Below are 15137 nucleotides of genomic sequence, written 5' to 3' on the forward strand. Positions count from 1 at the left end.
GAAAAAAAAAAGAAAAAAGAAAAAAAATAGATTAGTCGCACAAAAACAAGAAGATTGTATTTAAATTTGATAGATTTACACGATAAAACGTCATCTCTGACTCTTGGGGTTTTTTTTTTTTCTTTTTACAAAGTCAAATTTTATTTTTCCCCCAAGCGCAGTCACGCGATAATCAAGGTCGTCCATGTACAGCCGCGACGCCGATAGTAAACGTATACCTCGATTCATTAGCGCGGGGAAACCAAACGTGCACCTGTGGAGTGTTGAAAAATGTTCCCAAGCCGGATAATAATGAACAAAAAAAAAACGATATACCTAATGAGGCAGGTGTAACGCGCGCAAGTGCACCATCAAGTATACCCAAGTGCGCCGAAATGTTGGTAAGTGCGACACGCGCGTGTATACATTGTGTGTGCAAAGGGGGGGCTGCATGGAAAAAAGGATCGACCGGACGGCAAATTTTCATATTAATAGCTCGACCCCGTTCCGAAATTACCTTGGCGGCGGTAACCCGGAGTCATTGTTCCCCGCGATCTCTTGGTGTTATATACTATGCATTATCTGAGCCAGCATCGGTAGGGGTGATACGCTCCTCGGTGCTCCATCTCACCTCCGCGTCGTCCTCGTTAGCCGAGATTTTCCGCGCTTCCGGGTGGCAATTTCCGATTCCACTGCAACGTCGACTCTCTCCGCGGCGTGAAAACAAGGCGCACGAGCTTGGGGTTTCAAGTCAACGAGGCGGATTAATTTGCCTTTCCCCCGCACTCACTTAAGGTACCTCCCTTTTTTTTTTTTTTTTTTTTTTTTTTTTTTTTTTTTTTTTTGTAAGCGGACGCGGGAACCAAGTTGAATAATCGCGCATTGTGTGCACGCATAGGCGCGAGTTTTCTCGCTTTGGTTGGGAAATCAGCCCCAGAGAGCCTATACTTTGCGAATCGGTGGAAGCGTTTCGCAACGCTTTTCCTCACCACGATTTTCTTTTTCATTTTCCTTTTCTTTTTCTTCCAGCTCCTTCACGGACATTGGATTATCCGAGTGGAATTGTGCGCTCTCCGGTCATTTGGCAAGTGTAGCGTGGACTTCCGTTTTCACAAACTTTCATAATGCTGATACGTTGGGTCCTGAATCCATTGGTAATCCCGGAAAATTCGACTTTGGCACTATTTCCGGGGTGGATCGATGATTATTGTGTATCGCTATTAACTCAATCTTGCGTGACGGGAGAGTATCACTGATAACCCATATGAAACAAGAGCCGTTTCGTGTGAGGAAGCATTTGCACATCACCTGCAGTGATGGTATACTTATGTCCTTACGACGGATCCACAAATAAATTCTCGAGGCAAGATTCAAGAGCAACGCCAGAGATGCAAATCTATACGACGTACTAATAACGTGAGTACCCATACGGTAGACAGACCGCACAACTGTATCTATTACTGGTATACCGTATATAATATATACGCACCACATAACAGTGCTGAAGCCATAATTTCAGATCCATGACAATAGCATGTACATAACATGTATAGTCAAAACCGCGGCAACGTTACAGATAGTATATGTTTTTGGTATTATAAAGCCTCGTTGCAACGGCTCGCCTAATTATCTCGTCATGCGCGTCTTTCTCTGTATACACTATATTAGGTATATAGGTACGTTCATTTATATGGATACAAACGCACGACACCACACGCAGTGCAACTATTAAGCCAACCAATAATATATACCGACTTCAAAAATCAAAAACAAAAGTATATATTGTTAAGCGCTCGTTTGTTCGCAAAGATGCTTAGAATTAAGTACAGGTGGAGCGCAACGGCATAGTATGCCCAAATAAAAAAAAAAAAAAAGAATCCACACGACTCGAGTATACAATGATGCATCCAGGAGAAAAAAGGAATTATCGTCGAGCAACACAGTTGTGCGGTGAACGATGATGCATACCCCGCTGCATGTAAGTATAACGAGTTGGTCCGCGTGGCCGGCTGCAGGTAGCCTCCTTCCTTCTTGATCCTGATGACCATCACCATACCACCTATATACATGCACATATGTATGTATAACATAGTGCACACACGTAGCTCTCTGATGCAGCTCATCCTTTTTCATTTTTTCTCTGCACGCATCAGAGGGATCTATTGTATCTTGTATAGAGAGGTATACCTATACATGCCAGTTTGTAAGTCTTCGAAGGTCGCGAAACTGGAGCGAGAGCTACTTTTCGCGGCTAATGCTCACGTGTCTTCGTGGGTACAAGTATATTATACTCTCTTACATTCCTCGAGGCGCCCGGCACGCGTGTAAATGCAAGTAATGTTACACTTGCAACTAACCCGATCCTTTGAGCTTTTCCCTAAAATAAAAACAACAACGGAAGCAGGGAAAAATCTGTCGAGAAAATAGAACGAGATGCATGGGATACAGTGACGTTTCCTATAATGCGCCTCTTTTTTTTTCCTGCGCTCTCACCTGTTATACACGTAACCGATGCAGGAAGTTATATACGCTAATGAATATGCACTTCGCTTTAATGGGCGTTTGCTCCCCCCCCCCCCCCGCGCGACTAATTTTTTTATAGCGTTGTACATAAAGACAACCATTTTAACTTCCATTTGTACAAAGTTTTAAAGATTGGGTATATACTTTTTTCTTTTTATTTAAACTCGTACTCGTTGATGAAACGATTGATCCGGCAATTAACCGATACATCGCGCGGATCTAATCGGTTACGCAACTCAGTTGTATATGTAGAGTATATAATGTTTCGCGAACTTGAAACCTATAGTGTAATAACAATAATACCGCGTTGCTCCTTCGGTTGGTGGTTTTTGCTCCGCTTTCGTTGTTGACGCAACGTAGGTATAGGTAGGTGTTGTTTATTATCAGGTAAGTGCATCGATGTTTCGAAATCTAAGCAACAAAGTTACGTATCGGCTAGCGGAGAGGTATCCTACGGCGGTGATGACGACACGCATCGCGTCCATCACTTTTTCAGCGCGTATTATACAGCCTCGAGTCGTGCTTTTGAAAGCGCGTGTGTGTAATAGAGGGAAGTAATCGATTAAAAGTAGAGATTAGGGGGTGTTCGTCAACTTTTCCCAAAGTACCCGCTCAACTTTTTCCACTGATACTTTTGCCATAAGTATGCATTTCATTTTAGTTTCGTCAAAGGTCGACAAAGGAACGTTACCTAATCATCCAATTAAAAGCACCAAGTGTGCGGAATGAACTATATCCCTCCCTCCCCTCCCGATTTTAACTATATCTATGTTACCATTTTTTTCTCTTTCAAGCACTCGCTGTAACAATAAATTACGCAAGTCCAACGATTCCGGAACTTATTTACCATTGGCTCCTGCATCCTCCCTCTGTGTCCTTACAATACACCAATAATTGGCTTTCGAAGAAAATTTCCGTCAATATTTAGTGTTTTCTTTCCTTTTGTTTGGCTCCCGCTTATTCTATAAGAACACGTGACACATACGTATACACACACGTTTGAAAGGAGATCGAATTACGTGATTATAATTCATTATTATTAAAATTGATTTCCCCGTTAACTTGACGTTGTTGTTATTATTATTATTTCTACAACACGTATAATGTATATAATAAACACCCGCGACTCCTTGTGTTGGTCGGCACTTGGAAGGTTTTTTTTTATCTCTTCTCTCTGCAATGAGTCCACCGCTGTTAAAAACGAAATGTTTACGTAAGTTTACCAGCGCAGCGTGATTCAGTCGATCGCAACGCCTTGCAATAGGTTTCGATCGTACGGAACCGCGGCCTCTTTTTCTTTTCCCGATTCCGCCGATACTGTAAGACCGAGCCGATTTTCCTCGTGACGCGCATCCTTTTTTTTACACGTATATGTACACCGAGAGGGAAAGTTTTATCAGTACTCGTCGAGTTATCGGAAAATTAACTTTACCGCTTCCACTGCGCGGTTTTTCGGTTGTGTATGTGTATACCCGTGCATAAGCTCCGCGACTGCGCGCTTTTCCTCTATTATTATTGCAATGTCCATCAACGAGATTCCGCATCAGAGCGTGAAAAGAAAAGAAAATTTTGCTTCGCTATCGCAAACAAAAGGCAGTTACTGTGAAAAACGCTCCAAGAATACTTACGCTTTTTTTTTTTTAAGGATTTATAATTCTGGACGACGCACCTGTAGGGCAAAATCTATATTGATTAAATCACGCTTTCTGTGGGCACGTCCGTGTGTATAGCGAATCTTTCACAAGGTGCACAACTTCTTATGGGGAATGATGACACTACACGTGTGCATTATCACCGTCTCCATTTTTTTTTCCTTTAAATTTTCTTTTCGGTGTCACTTTTTCCGCGTATAGGAAATAAGCGAGATCGGCAATGTGTTGGAAGAAAAAGGAAAAATTAAACAAAGTTCCGATGTTATACCGTAAGATTTCTTTCGACTTTTTATTTGATTATTAAAAAGAGGTAAAGCTAAATGTCAATATAATATTGGTGTATTACACCTGTTGGTTTGTGTATAAAAAGTCAAGTGAATAAAAACTCCTTTGAAGTGTAGCTTTGAAGAGGGATTTGAAAAGTACATTTGCCAACTTGAACAATTATTATATATTTGATTGAAGTTTTCATGTTTTTGGATAATTATTTCAACTCAACTCTTATCACAAAAAAAAAAAAAAAAAAAAAATTAATAAATAAATAAAACAGTAAGTCAAAGGTAATCATGTTTTAGTTGGGAAGCTACAGTTTTTTCTTCCCCCCTTATACTAACGTAGCAATTTTCTCTCTCACCGGTTATTTGTTGTGCAAACAAAGAATAAGAAGAAGAAAAAAAAAAAAATCACATTTTCGTAGGCATGTGTACGCAAAGACAAACAAGTATAGCAACCATAATAACGTGCAGTCGTAGGAAGTGTTGTGGAAAGCTCTTTGTCCTGCTCTATGTCTAAGAACGTATATGTGTATGCTCTCTCCTTCGTGTTGTAACAACTGGATAATCTTCGCGAGGCATGAAAAAAAAAAACGTCGCACTTGGTATATATTCCTCGTACATACACATGCACTTTCCTCAATTGCAAAAACTGTGCGTGATGAGAGACTAGGCTCCTGTATGGAACGGATTATCCATATGTTTTTTTTTTTTTTTTCACCCAACTCATCTAGAAACCATACTAAAATATTATATGTGTGAGTTAAGAAGTATATCGGCAAACGCATCGATTCTTCTTCTAAAAAAAAAAAGAAAAGAAAAAAAAGAGAGAGAAAGAGAGGACGAGTATTGAGATCATGGCAGTGTATATATAGGTAGACTCAAGGAGCCATTTAAGGCTCAAAATTCAGGACGAAATGGTATGAATCGCCGTAGTAGACATGCAAGGAGGATACATATAATATATATGTCAGTGCATGTGTGTATATAATATATATAAAAGAAGGCACATATCCGCGAAGCGTGGTGCCGGGCATTGTTACGGCGGGCCATGATGGTGATAGGACTCTAAAGGCTATAGGTACATACGGTTGTACATATAAAAAAAAAAAAAAAAAGACGGGAGAAGGAAAATTGGCCTCGCGCACACGTATATACATACACACACAGACATACACATACAGATCTGATATTGCCTAAGTAAGTGGCTTATTTCCACGCTTTCGTGACTCCTTCCTCCTCCTCGCTCTATACCTATATACTTGGCTCTCTCTCTACCTCGGCTGGCGCGAGTTGAGATAGCGCGCGAGGTCTACGTGGATGTAACGTTATTGGCCGCGTACACCGAGTTACATTAATTACGCGTGGATTTGCGCAGTTTTTTTTTTTTTTTTTTTTTTTTTTTTTTTTTTTTTTTTTTTCGGGCCTTTTCCTTTCGAGGACACGCAAGGAGCGAGCTCTGCGCTTCGGTGCTCTTTGGGGTGGCGAGGCGATTCTCCGGTTTTTTTCGTGTGTGTACCCGAGACACCTTCCTGCGTTGTTACGTGTATTTACGGCTTGAATAAAATACGCAGGTGAAAGAGTACGATAGTTTTTTTTCTTTCTTTTTTTTTTTTTTGCAGTACATAGTTATAGATACAGGGTGGTTTTTCTCCCTTGTTCGAGGTCATCATTTTCTTTTCTACTTGCAAGTGTACTATATACAGTAAGTTGCTATGGTTATTGGAAAAAAAAAAAAAAAAATAATTGAATAATCGTATATCGAATGGTGAAAAGTACAAGTTCGCCATCTAGTACCATTTGCTTCATTCTTCGATACCTGTAATTACTTTCGATGACTATTCAAGTTGAAATTGATGAGTATTTTACACGCTGAAAAAAAAAAAAAAAAAAAAAAAAATTTGACTTACGAAGAAAATAGATGTACTACATGTAAGTGTATAAAAATCATGGCGACGAGGGTGTGCGCGATTCGGCCTATCCGATTAGAAATAGTTGGGTTTTCTCCTCTCGCGAGAGGCATATACATCATACTTTTGCCACGTGTGGGTATACATGTATTTATACGCTCTCGACATATATAGGTACGTACGTACAGGTGCAAAATACACAAGAGCAAAAACCATACAAATGCTGCAGTTGGCACGCGGAAAAAGAGATAACACGCGATCGACAACTCCATGTATAGAGGACTCTCCTATATCATGTACTTTGGTGTTTCTACATATATAGTGGAGAAAAGTAGCCACACGTGCAGAGCTTTTGGCTCATACCCTATGGATTATAATTCTTATACACCTATAAGCCAGACAATCGCAAGTAAGTACAGCCGCGAGCGTACAATTTGCCGCTTTCATCGATCGCTACTGCAGTATGCACATATATATATATAAAGTAAGCATAATAAAATACATTTGTAGCCTCGATGTAGGCGTTGCGTTTCGTTTTTTTCGCGCTCCCGTGGAGGATTTTCGTAAAGTGTATATACCCAAACAAGTAAGTACTCGATAAGTAAGCTGCCGCGAAAAGAGCGTCTTATTGACACGGTGTGTAGAGGTGTACGACAAGCGTGTATGATCTCTTTGCACTGAACACCCGAGGTAAGTATATGCTGTGTGTACTTCGGTTAGGCTGCGCGGCTTAAGATTCCTCCTCGTCGATCGGCTTTGGCGAGAGAGCACACACAGACCTGCGTAAGAAGCTCATTTTTTTTTTTTTTTTTTTTTTTTTTTGCGCGCGAAATGTTACCCTTAGTCTATTGGTGTGTACTCGCGGTTTTGTGTTTAACGAGATTGCATAAACTCGGCCGAGCATAATCGTATATAATAACGTTTAAAGCCATTGAGCACGCAATTTCGCGCATTTAATATGAAGGATGTACATATTGTGACATATATGTGTTTAAGATTTTGCAAAAAAAAGAAAAAAAAAAGAAAAAAGACAAATATTGTTTGTTTGCATATGATGAAACAACGTTATCGGTGGCATATTCCCTCCTTCTTTTTGGATAATTCTGAAACGCGCGTACCTGCACGAGGTAGTTTGTTCACATCGTTTTTTACACCTTGCGTCACACGTGTAAGTATATACACGCACGCTCGAGCCCCATTGACATATCGAATCTATACAGTCGTGTTCTCTAACGAGCTTTTAATTAACATCGCATCAAGGTACCGGCCAACTTTTCGCAACGCCCGAGGAACGCCGAATCATATTATATAGTATATACACTTGTTTGTACAATTGGACGCTCTTTGGCAAAAAAAAAAAAAAAAAAAAAAAAAGTTTTCACTTTTACAATACCGCGCTTCGTAACTGCAATTAGATAATGAACTAGTATATATGCTATACAGGTACCCGCTTTATGTTACTAAATTTACTTGTTTTAGCGATCTCTCTTTGCCTCGAGCAAGCGAGTGTCATACATGTATATAATATACAGGACACGAGGAGCAAAAACAAAGTGTATTACTTTGTACTCGTGTTTCATTTAGCGACAAAATTTCTAGTCAAGTATACCTATATTCTGAAGCACAAAGGAGACACGTGATCGGACATGCCGTGTACGCAACGATCGACAAGGCACATCGGCAGCGAGAGTTTTTCTACTCCATCCGTTGGCGCCACAAAGACACAAATAAACCCGCGGACGAAGCAAAAAGGGGAGCAACGACATGAAGTACATATACACACACGCGACGGAAAAGCCACCCACCTCGATCTTGGCCGCGTAGTTCTCGGCGAGCGCCTCGCTTTGCTTGGTGAGCTCCTGGTTCCTCTCGAGCAGGGCCTTGCCGAGCTCGGCCGCGAGCACGAGGTCGCGCTCCCGCTGCCTAAGCAACTCCCCGGGATCCTCGCTGAGGTCCTCGAGCGAAGCATTGCCCCGGGTCTGCAGGCTCGATATCATGTCCTCGAGCGCGTACGGCTCGTAATGGCCCTCCTTGCGCGGCAGCATCCTCCTCGGCTCTCTAGGTGTGTGTGTGTATCTACCCGATCCGCGGGCTGCGCGGCTCAAGAGATCGGTTGCGGGATCGTCTTCGGCGCGCCCTGTGGCGGACGCGGCTCGGCATGACGACCCGCCATGTGCGGCTCACCAAAGACTCGAAGCTGGGGGAGGCTATAGCCTGAAAAACAAAGAAAACGTGTGTCAAGAGGTACACAGATGTGATTGATGTACAACTGCTGGCCTTTTTTTGTCTTTTGTATACGAGCGCGCCCGGGAGAGTGGGGTTGTTGGGGCCAATAAATGTTGGCTTCAATCGGTCCCCTTGAAAAGAAACATAAGAGGGTCGTTCTGCGCAGTGAAAATGGGCTGTTTTGTACTATACTATAGAGGGAGAGACAATTGCTCGAGAAAAAAGAAAAGAGGAGTCACGGATGAACCCTGTAATTTCCACACCGCGAAAGACGACCCAAAACTCTTTTTATTTGGGTTGCGCAAAAAGTGTGACACAAACAAGGATTCTCCCTTCTTCTCCCGAGCGCGTACTTATAGTACCATCGGAGATCCGTAATACATGGGTACACCTATATAATGAGCCAACGGTCGATCGATCACGTGCCCAACTATACTTAACCAAAGGAGTTTCAAAATATAAAAAGAGGGGGGAGAGGGAAGTTAAGTGCCTTTAATTTAAGTAGCAATGTATACGTACAAGTGGTATAAGTACGGGTATATGTATGTACTTCTTTTTTTTTTTTTTGTTCGCCTCGTTGCACAATGATAATCCCCCGGTCACGTGTGCGCGCATCGTATGCGAATCGTGAGCACGATAAAATTGCACGCGGACTATATATATGTAGGATAGTAGGAGGAGTGAGGCCTCCGCTAAATACCCAAATGCAATTATTCAAAGACTCTTATTTTTCTTCTCTTCTCTTATAGCTCCTCGGTGATGCGGTACAGAGTGGAAAATCCTCTCCTCTATATGTTTTATATATGTGTATGTACACCTGTGTTGCGCGAGACCTTCGACAATCGCGTAAGTACTTTTTTTTTTCCCTCTCGCGCGTGGTGAGAGAGTGAGGTTTTGTTTGGTGACGTCAAAAAACACTACCCAAAGGGGAGAAAAGGTTAAATTGCCTTTTGTCTCGTACAAATTTTTACACTTCCACGGAAAAACACTTACTGCTTATGAAAAAAAAAAAAAAAAAAATACACAGAGAAGCTTGCGAGTGATTTTTATCTCGCACCGACGCGTGTATAAGTATACAATTAATCAAATTTTATACCTTGAATCGTATCTCTATATCTAAAAGTAATCTGTATATATATGTATGTTGTTGTCCCTCTGAAAAGTTAGTTGACCCAAAAATAAGTATATGCTTATTGTTATATTTTCCAAAATGGGTTGTGTAAAAAGTTGCATGAAACCTAATGCAAAAACAATTATTTTCTTATAAAACAAAAGAGGTAGCTTAATATGTCAGCAATAAGTTATAAATGTTTTTTAAAATACGTAATGTTTTAATCGCATTGTTTCGCCATCCATATATACAGGTATCCCAAGATGATAATATTAGGTATTATTCATAGCACTGACGAAACAGAGTCATTTTTTCGATCAACGTTCACACTTTTACAGGCATGTATTATACTTTATATCATAGACGGAGATAAAATAAAAGTCTGTTGAATAGCAATCGCGACGTGTAATGAAATTAAAAAAAAAAAAAAAAAAAAAAAAAAAAAAAAAAAAAAAGAAGAAAGTACTTAGTTTTCGTCACAAAAGTGCCATTTTGCCACTGGGGATATTTTTTGGAGAGATGGAAGTATAGGGTAACTACGGCTATTGTGTAAACGGCCAAATGTCACGAAAAACGCCCCAAGGCAGGAAAAAACTATAAACGTTTTCAAACGCGACACAAACCAAACTACCAAAGTCCATTCACAGATCTAAATGGTTTTTTTTTTTTGTACGAGGCATCTAGATAAGTGTCAAGGGTAGCGATAAAAACAACTTTATCAGTAAAAAGAGAAAAAAAACCCTGAACTTTCAAAAACAAAAAAGTCCAAAACCGAAAGTTCGAAGAGGGTTTTTTTTTTGTTTTCTCGTACCAACTAGGTAAGTGCAGCATAAACAAACAGCCCCAGCGGGGCTAACGGCCTATTTATGCGATTACGCGGACACTCGTACACATACGTATGGGGAAGCTACTCCCCCACATACATCGACCCCCTCTCTATATCTCTTTCGCTGTGCGTGTCGTCTGAGCGTGTACTTATGCGGGGATGGGCATATGTATATACGACATTTACGTACGGATAAGGTCGACCAAGTGCTTTTTTCGCGACGCGACGACTGCCGCGACTCTTGTTTTTTTTACTAGTACTCCTCCTTCGGTCGCACCATTGTTTTTTTATTTTTTTTTATTTTTTCTTTCACGAAATTTTTCCAACTCGCACGTAATCATTTTGACTTTATTTGTAAAACATTTCGTTGCGTAAAAAGTACATAAGTACATGTGAGAGTTGGGCACGTATACAATAATATAGGCTGCTTACGTGGGGGCAAGCGCAAGTTCAATGACGGGGAAAAAAAAAACAAGAATAAGGTGAGTGTAAGTACTAAGTGTGTACCATGGGTGGGGGGAAAACGGAGTGTAGTGTTGGGTGCACCACCTGTGTCAACCGGAACCCCACGAGACTCAATAATACATCACCGTATACTACATAGATTGTGCATCGGTTCGTTGGGTTCGGTTGGTTGGGCTGTGTGGCCTTTGATGCATTTAACGATGCAATAAGCTTTCGCTTTTAACGTAAAAGTAAGTTGGTATCTTGGTTGCACGTGACTCTTCTCTGCACACTTACAGCTGCTCTTTTGTTTTTTTTTCTTTTTCACGTGAGTGCACTACCTGTATTGTCGTTATTCTCATTGTCACGTCCTCTCGTGTGCCAATAAAAGTGGGATTGTATCCGTACATATTATATACACATATCGCGAGAGTTGGTTAAAAAACACGTCACGGCTTATAAATAATGGAAAAATTATCGACGACGTACCATACAATGTGAATATAACGCACATTCTTCGTGATTTTACACCCTTGGATGTTGTACAGATTCGATAAAAGCTATGTGGGGGGGGGGAAACAATAACACGAATGTCGCACAGGTGTTTGAGAACTAAAAGTGAAAGGAATATCATTACTTTCAGCACACTGCTTACACATTTTTCTTATCGATGTTGAATATGTGTAACCCGCGCAAACGAATGACTCATGCTTTATTTTCTTTTTTTTTTCTTCTTTTTTTTTTCCTTTTACGTATACATTAGACTTATCTCCGTACGAAAAAGATATACATCATTCTATTAACTTTATTCGTGAAAATGAAAATATTATCGTCGCGGCAATCTCGTTCGATATTGCTTCATCGTACGTATTAATCGCGTACACTTGGTGTGAAACTTTACGAAAAAATAACAGAGTATACAAAATTCTCTCGACCCTCACTCTTTGCGAGGAAAAAAAAAAAAACATATTGTTCAAGCAGTGTTTTACACGTGCACAAACGAGGGGATGGATGGATTTTTTAATTGTATCAACGATGATGAAAATGATAAAGCAAGATATTAACTGATTGGCGTGTCGAAAAAAAAGTGCATTTACTGTGCACTGAAATCCGGAAAGGAAAGGTGGGGTGTACGCAATAACCCAACGCAAAAAAAAAAAGAAAGATTTCCACGAGAAAGCATTCGCAAAGCGATTCGCGAATGAATAAAGCGCCAGACCGGCTATAATTGATCTTCCTGCCGATGCACGGTCCAAAAAAACAGATCGTTCTTGCTTCCTACGCCCTCACTTTTTTCATTTTTTTAATGCATATACATACTTAGTTGTTTTAAGCATACACTATTGCGCTCCGTAAACTATTCCGGCCTTTTTTTTTTCGCGCGGCCCACTTTTACGGCACCTCGCCCCGTCAAATGGTCCTTTCAACGCGGCTGCCCGGGAGTTTCGTTCCTCTCAGCTGTTTTTCTCGGAGCTCTTGTACACACGGCTCTTTGTTTTTTCTTTTTCTCCCCCGATGCGTATGTCAAGCACAGCCGCTTTACGCAGGTTGAATTACAATACGGCCTAGATTTTCGTGCGGCACGCGCCTTTTTTTTTTTTTTTTTTTTTTTCTTCTTTGCTCTCGTGTGTTATTATTGCTTGGACGATGTGTTTCGAATGAAGCTGAAACTAGCAGACAAACAAATAAGAAATTCTACTTGGGGTGCCCTTAAAAGAAAACCAGGTACCTTTCTAATTCAGTAAAATAGTTTTAAGGATACTCAAGGTACGAGTTGTTATTCGACGGTATCGCTGCTGGAATTTGTCTGCTACAGTTACAGCTTCATGTGTTTCGACAGCAGCTTGTGCCGAAATATAAAGAAAAAAAAAAAAAAAAACTCACGGACTTTATTAATAAGTATTCCATAGCGCTGTGTGTGCGTCATTATATTATAATTAGCCCTTTGGTATTGCACGGTTCACTACGAAGAGCACAGACACTGGGACTCGAACTATCAGTACACATCTGACCCACCAGTTCGCGTGTGTCTCTATACCATCCGACCATCGTCGAGGACGAAAGTTCGCGTTTACTTTTAAACTTGGTTTAACGAACCCTTTTTTCTTTTTGTTTTTCGTATATTATATTCGTAAAAATAGCGACCCAATATATGAATACAATGAATTGCTACGTATAAACGCAATCTTATCTATAGCTCTGGTGGAAAATTATCGGAGAGATAACGAATCATTTCTACCGGACACCTGTGCTCGCTTATCAGTGCGCATATTTTACATCACGGCATACTTAAATATACATTTGCCTATACGCTCGTAAATGAGTTTTGCGTTGGTATAATGTATAGGTAAGTATCGGCATTGTTTGGGGGCCGAGAAACAATTAGCGGTGTTCATTATGTAATATATTATACTTGAGACGCGAAACACGTTTCAACGGCGGTCAACGTCGTTTTAATTTTATCTCAACCAATGCCATCCAGACGCACGTCGTGTTGTATTCATAGACAATTCAAAGTCAACGATGAAAAAAAAAAAAAAAAAAAAAAATAACGATGGAACTAAGTAGTGAATACTTATTTTAAATCGTAAATCGTCGACACGAGGGGGAAAGCTATACACTCGCATCGATCCATTGTCTCCTCGATATGGAATAAGGAGATAATAATAATCAATTAAGAGGAGAGAAATTCACGCAACAGATATATTTAACCGAGCAACATATAAACCGGTTCGTCATCGTATATTTTATTCACTGGCTTTGGATTGACTCTGCTTTTATTTTATACACACACTCTACACGTACACGTCAAAAATGCGCGTGAGACTTTACCAACAAAAAAAAAAAAAAAAAAAATGTAAGACACGGTAGTAAATTTGTGTACAATACCGATTACGTATAGGTAATCTCCTTTGAGGAAACAATTAATTGACCACTCGATCTCCCGCGCGCAAACAAAAAAAAAGGTATACCGATAGCGCGCTCAGAACTTACCTCTGTACCTAAATTCCGCGGAAACTCGTACACGATCCGTTCAATTGAGGAAAACTAGTGCACTTGCGTTGCTTTTGAACCACACGCGTTTTGTCACTCGTCGATCCACCGAGTTGTACTGTACGCACTGCATGAAAAACTGCACTCTCACTTGGATCCCTCGATATTATAAACGCGCGGAAAACAACACCATTCAAGAGCCTCTCGGTACCGTCAGAATAGCCGATAATCACCAGCGAAGCGGCAGTCGTACCTCACGAGCTCGCACAGCAGAGGCAGCTGCATCTTCTTCCTCTTCTCCTTGGACGACGAGCCCGCGACCCGAGCCCGAAAAGAACCGATGCTCCTGCGCCAGGGTAACGAGGCGGCCACGAGTCCGCGCCACCAGTTGGCCGGGCGTCGCCAAAAGGCCACCGTTACCGCCGATCCCGTCTTGCACCCCACCGGCGAAGGACCTCCTAACCAGGGGGCCCTTCCTTCACCTATAAGTACATACGTTACACTCTCCTTGGGCCCTACGACCGCACCGGGGGGTGTATTAGTGGACAGTCCACGATCCACCGCACGGGTATATGGGTGCGCCTTTCCCTCTATTTTCCCTGCATTCGACTACTCCGAAACTGTATTTGCATATATTATATGTTTTACGTACAATGTATATAGTATTATATATTTATATAGGCTCGTGACTCCTGGATCAAACTCACTCTCGCGCACCGAGCACGTTTTATAATATGTCGTTGTTATTATTGCCGTTCGTCCGTCCGTCGACCGTTCCAATGCGCTGCACTGCCGTTTTTGCACATATTATTTATGTAAAAGGCGCGCGGTCGATCGACGCGATTCATTATGTGTTATTCTTTTGGTTGTACACTTGTATACCCGCGTTTGCAATGTATTAATGTCGTGAAAGAAAGAAAAACAGTTAGTGTTTTAGAGGGAAACGAAACAGGGAAGGCTCGGTGCTCCGAAATATGGATGTGTGAATAATCGAGCACGTGCGGCGCCGACGATGGCCGGCCAGGTACTGAGGCGCGGGTGTATGTGTTGTACCTCCGAGCCACCAGAGCGCAAGTCTCTCTCTGCAGCTGGGGAGAAAAGAAATATATAGACACGCTCTCTCTGTCTTTCGCCTGGCACGAGCGGTTCCGCGGAAAAGTCTTTCCATGGAGCTTTTTTTGAAAGGATTGAATAATTTTT

General features: G+C 41.2%; 1 protein-coding gene across 1 annotated transcript in view; it reads right to left on the reverse strand.

The window, feature by feature from the left end:
• The window catches only part of LOC106641796 (bicaudal D-related protein homolog), a 37733-nt gene extending 22790 nt beyond the window's left edge, over nt 1-14943 (reverse strand). The window contains exons 1-2 of the mRNA XM_014356319.2: nt 13938-14943; nt 8142-8550 (exon numbers count right to left, since the gene is read on the reverse strand). Of these exons, the coding sequence (XP_014211805.1) occupies nt 8142-8381 (240 nt within the window). The 5' untranslated portion in view covers nt 8382-8550; nt 13938-14943. The remainder of the gene's footprint in view (nt 1-8141; nt 8551-13937) is intronic.
• Between the last annotated feature and the right edge of the window lie 194 nt (nt 14944-15137).

This window comes from Copidosoma floridanum, unplaced genomic scaffold (genome assembly GCF_036245765.1).
Source record: "Copidosoma floridanum isolate Cflo_tuat_1 unplaced genomic scaffold, Cflo_Japanese_pri ptg000029l, whole genome shotgun sequence".
Classification (NCBI taxonomy): Eukaryota; Metazoa; Arthropoda; class Insecta; order Hymenoptera; family Encyrtidae; genus Copidosoma; species Copidosoma floridanum.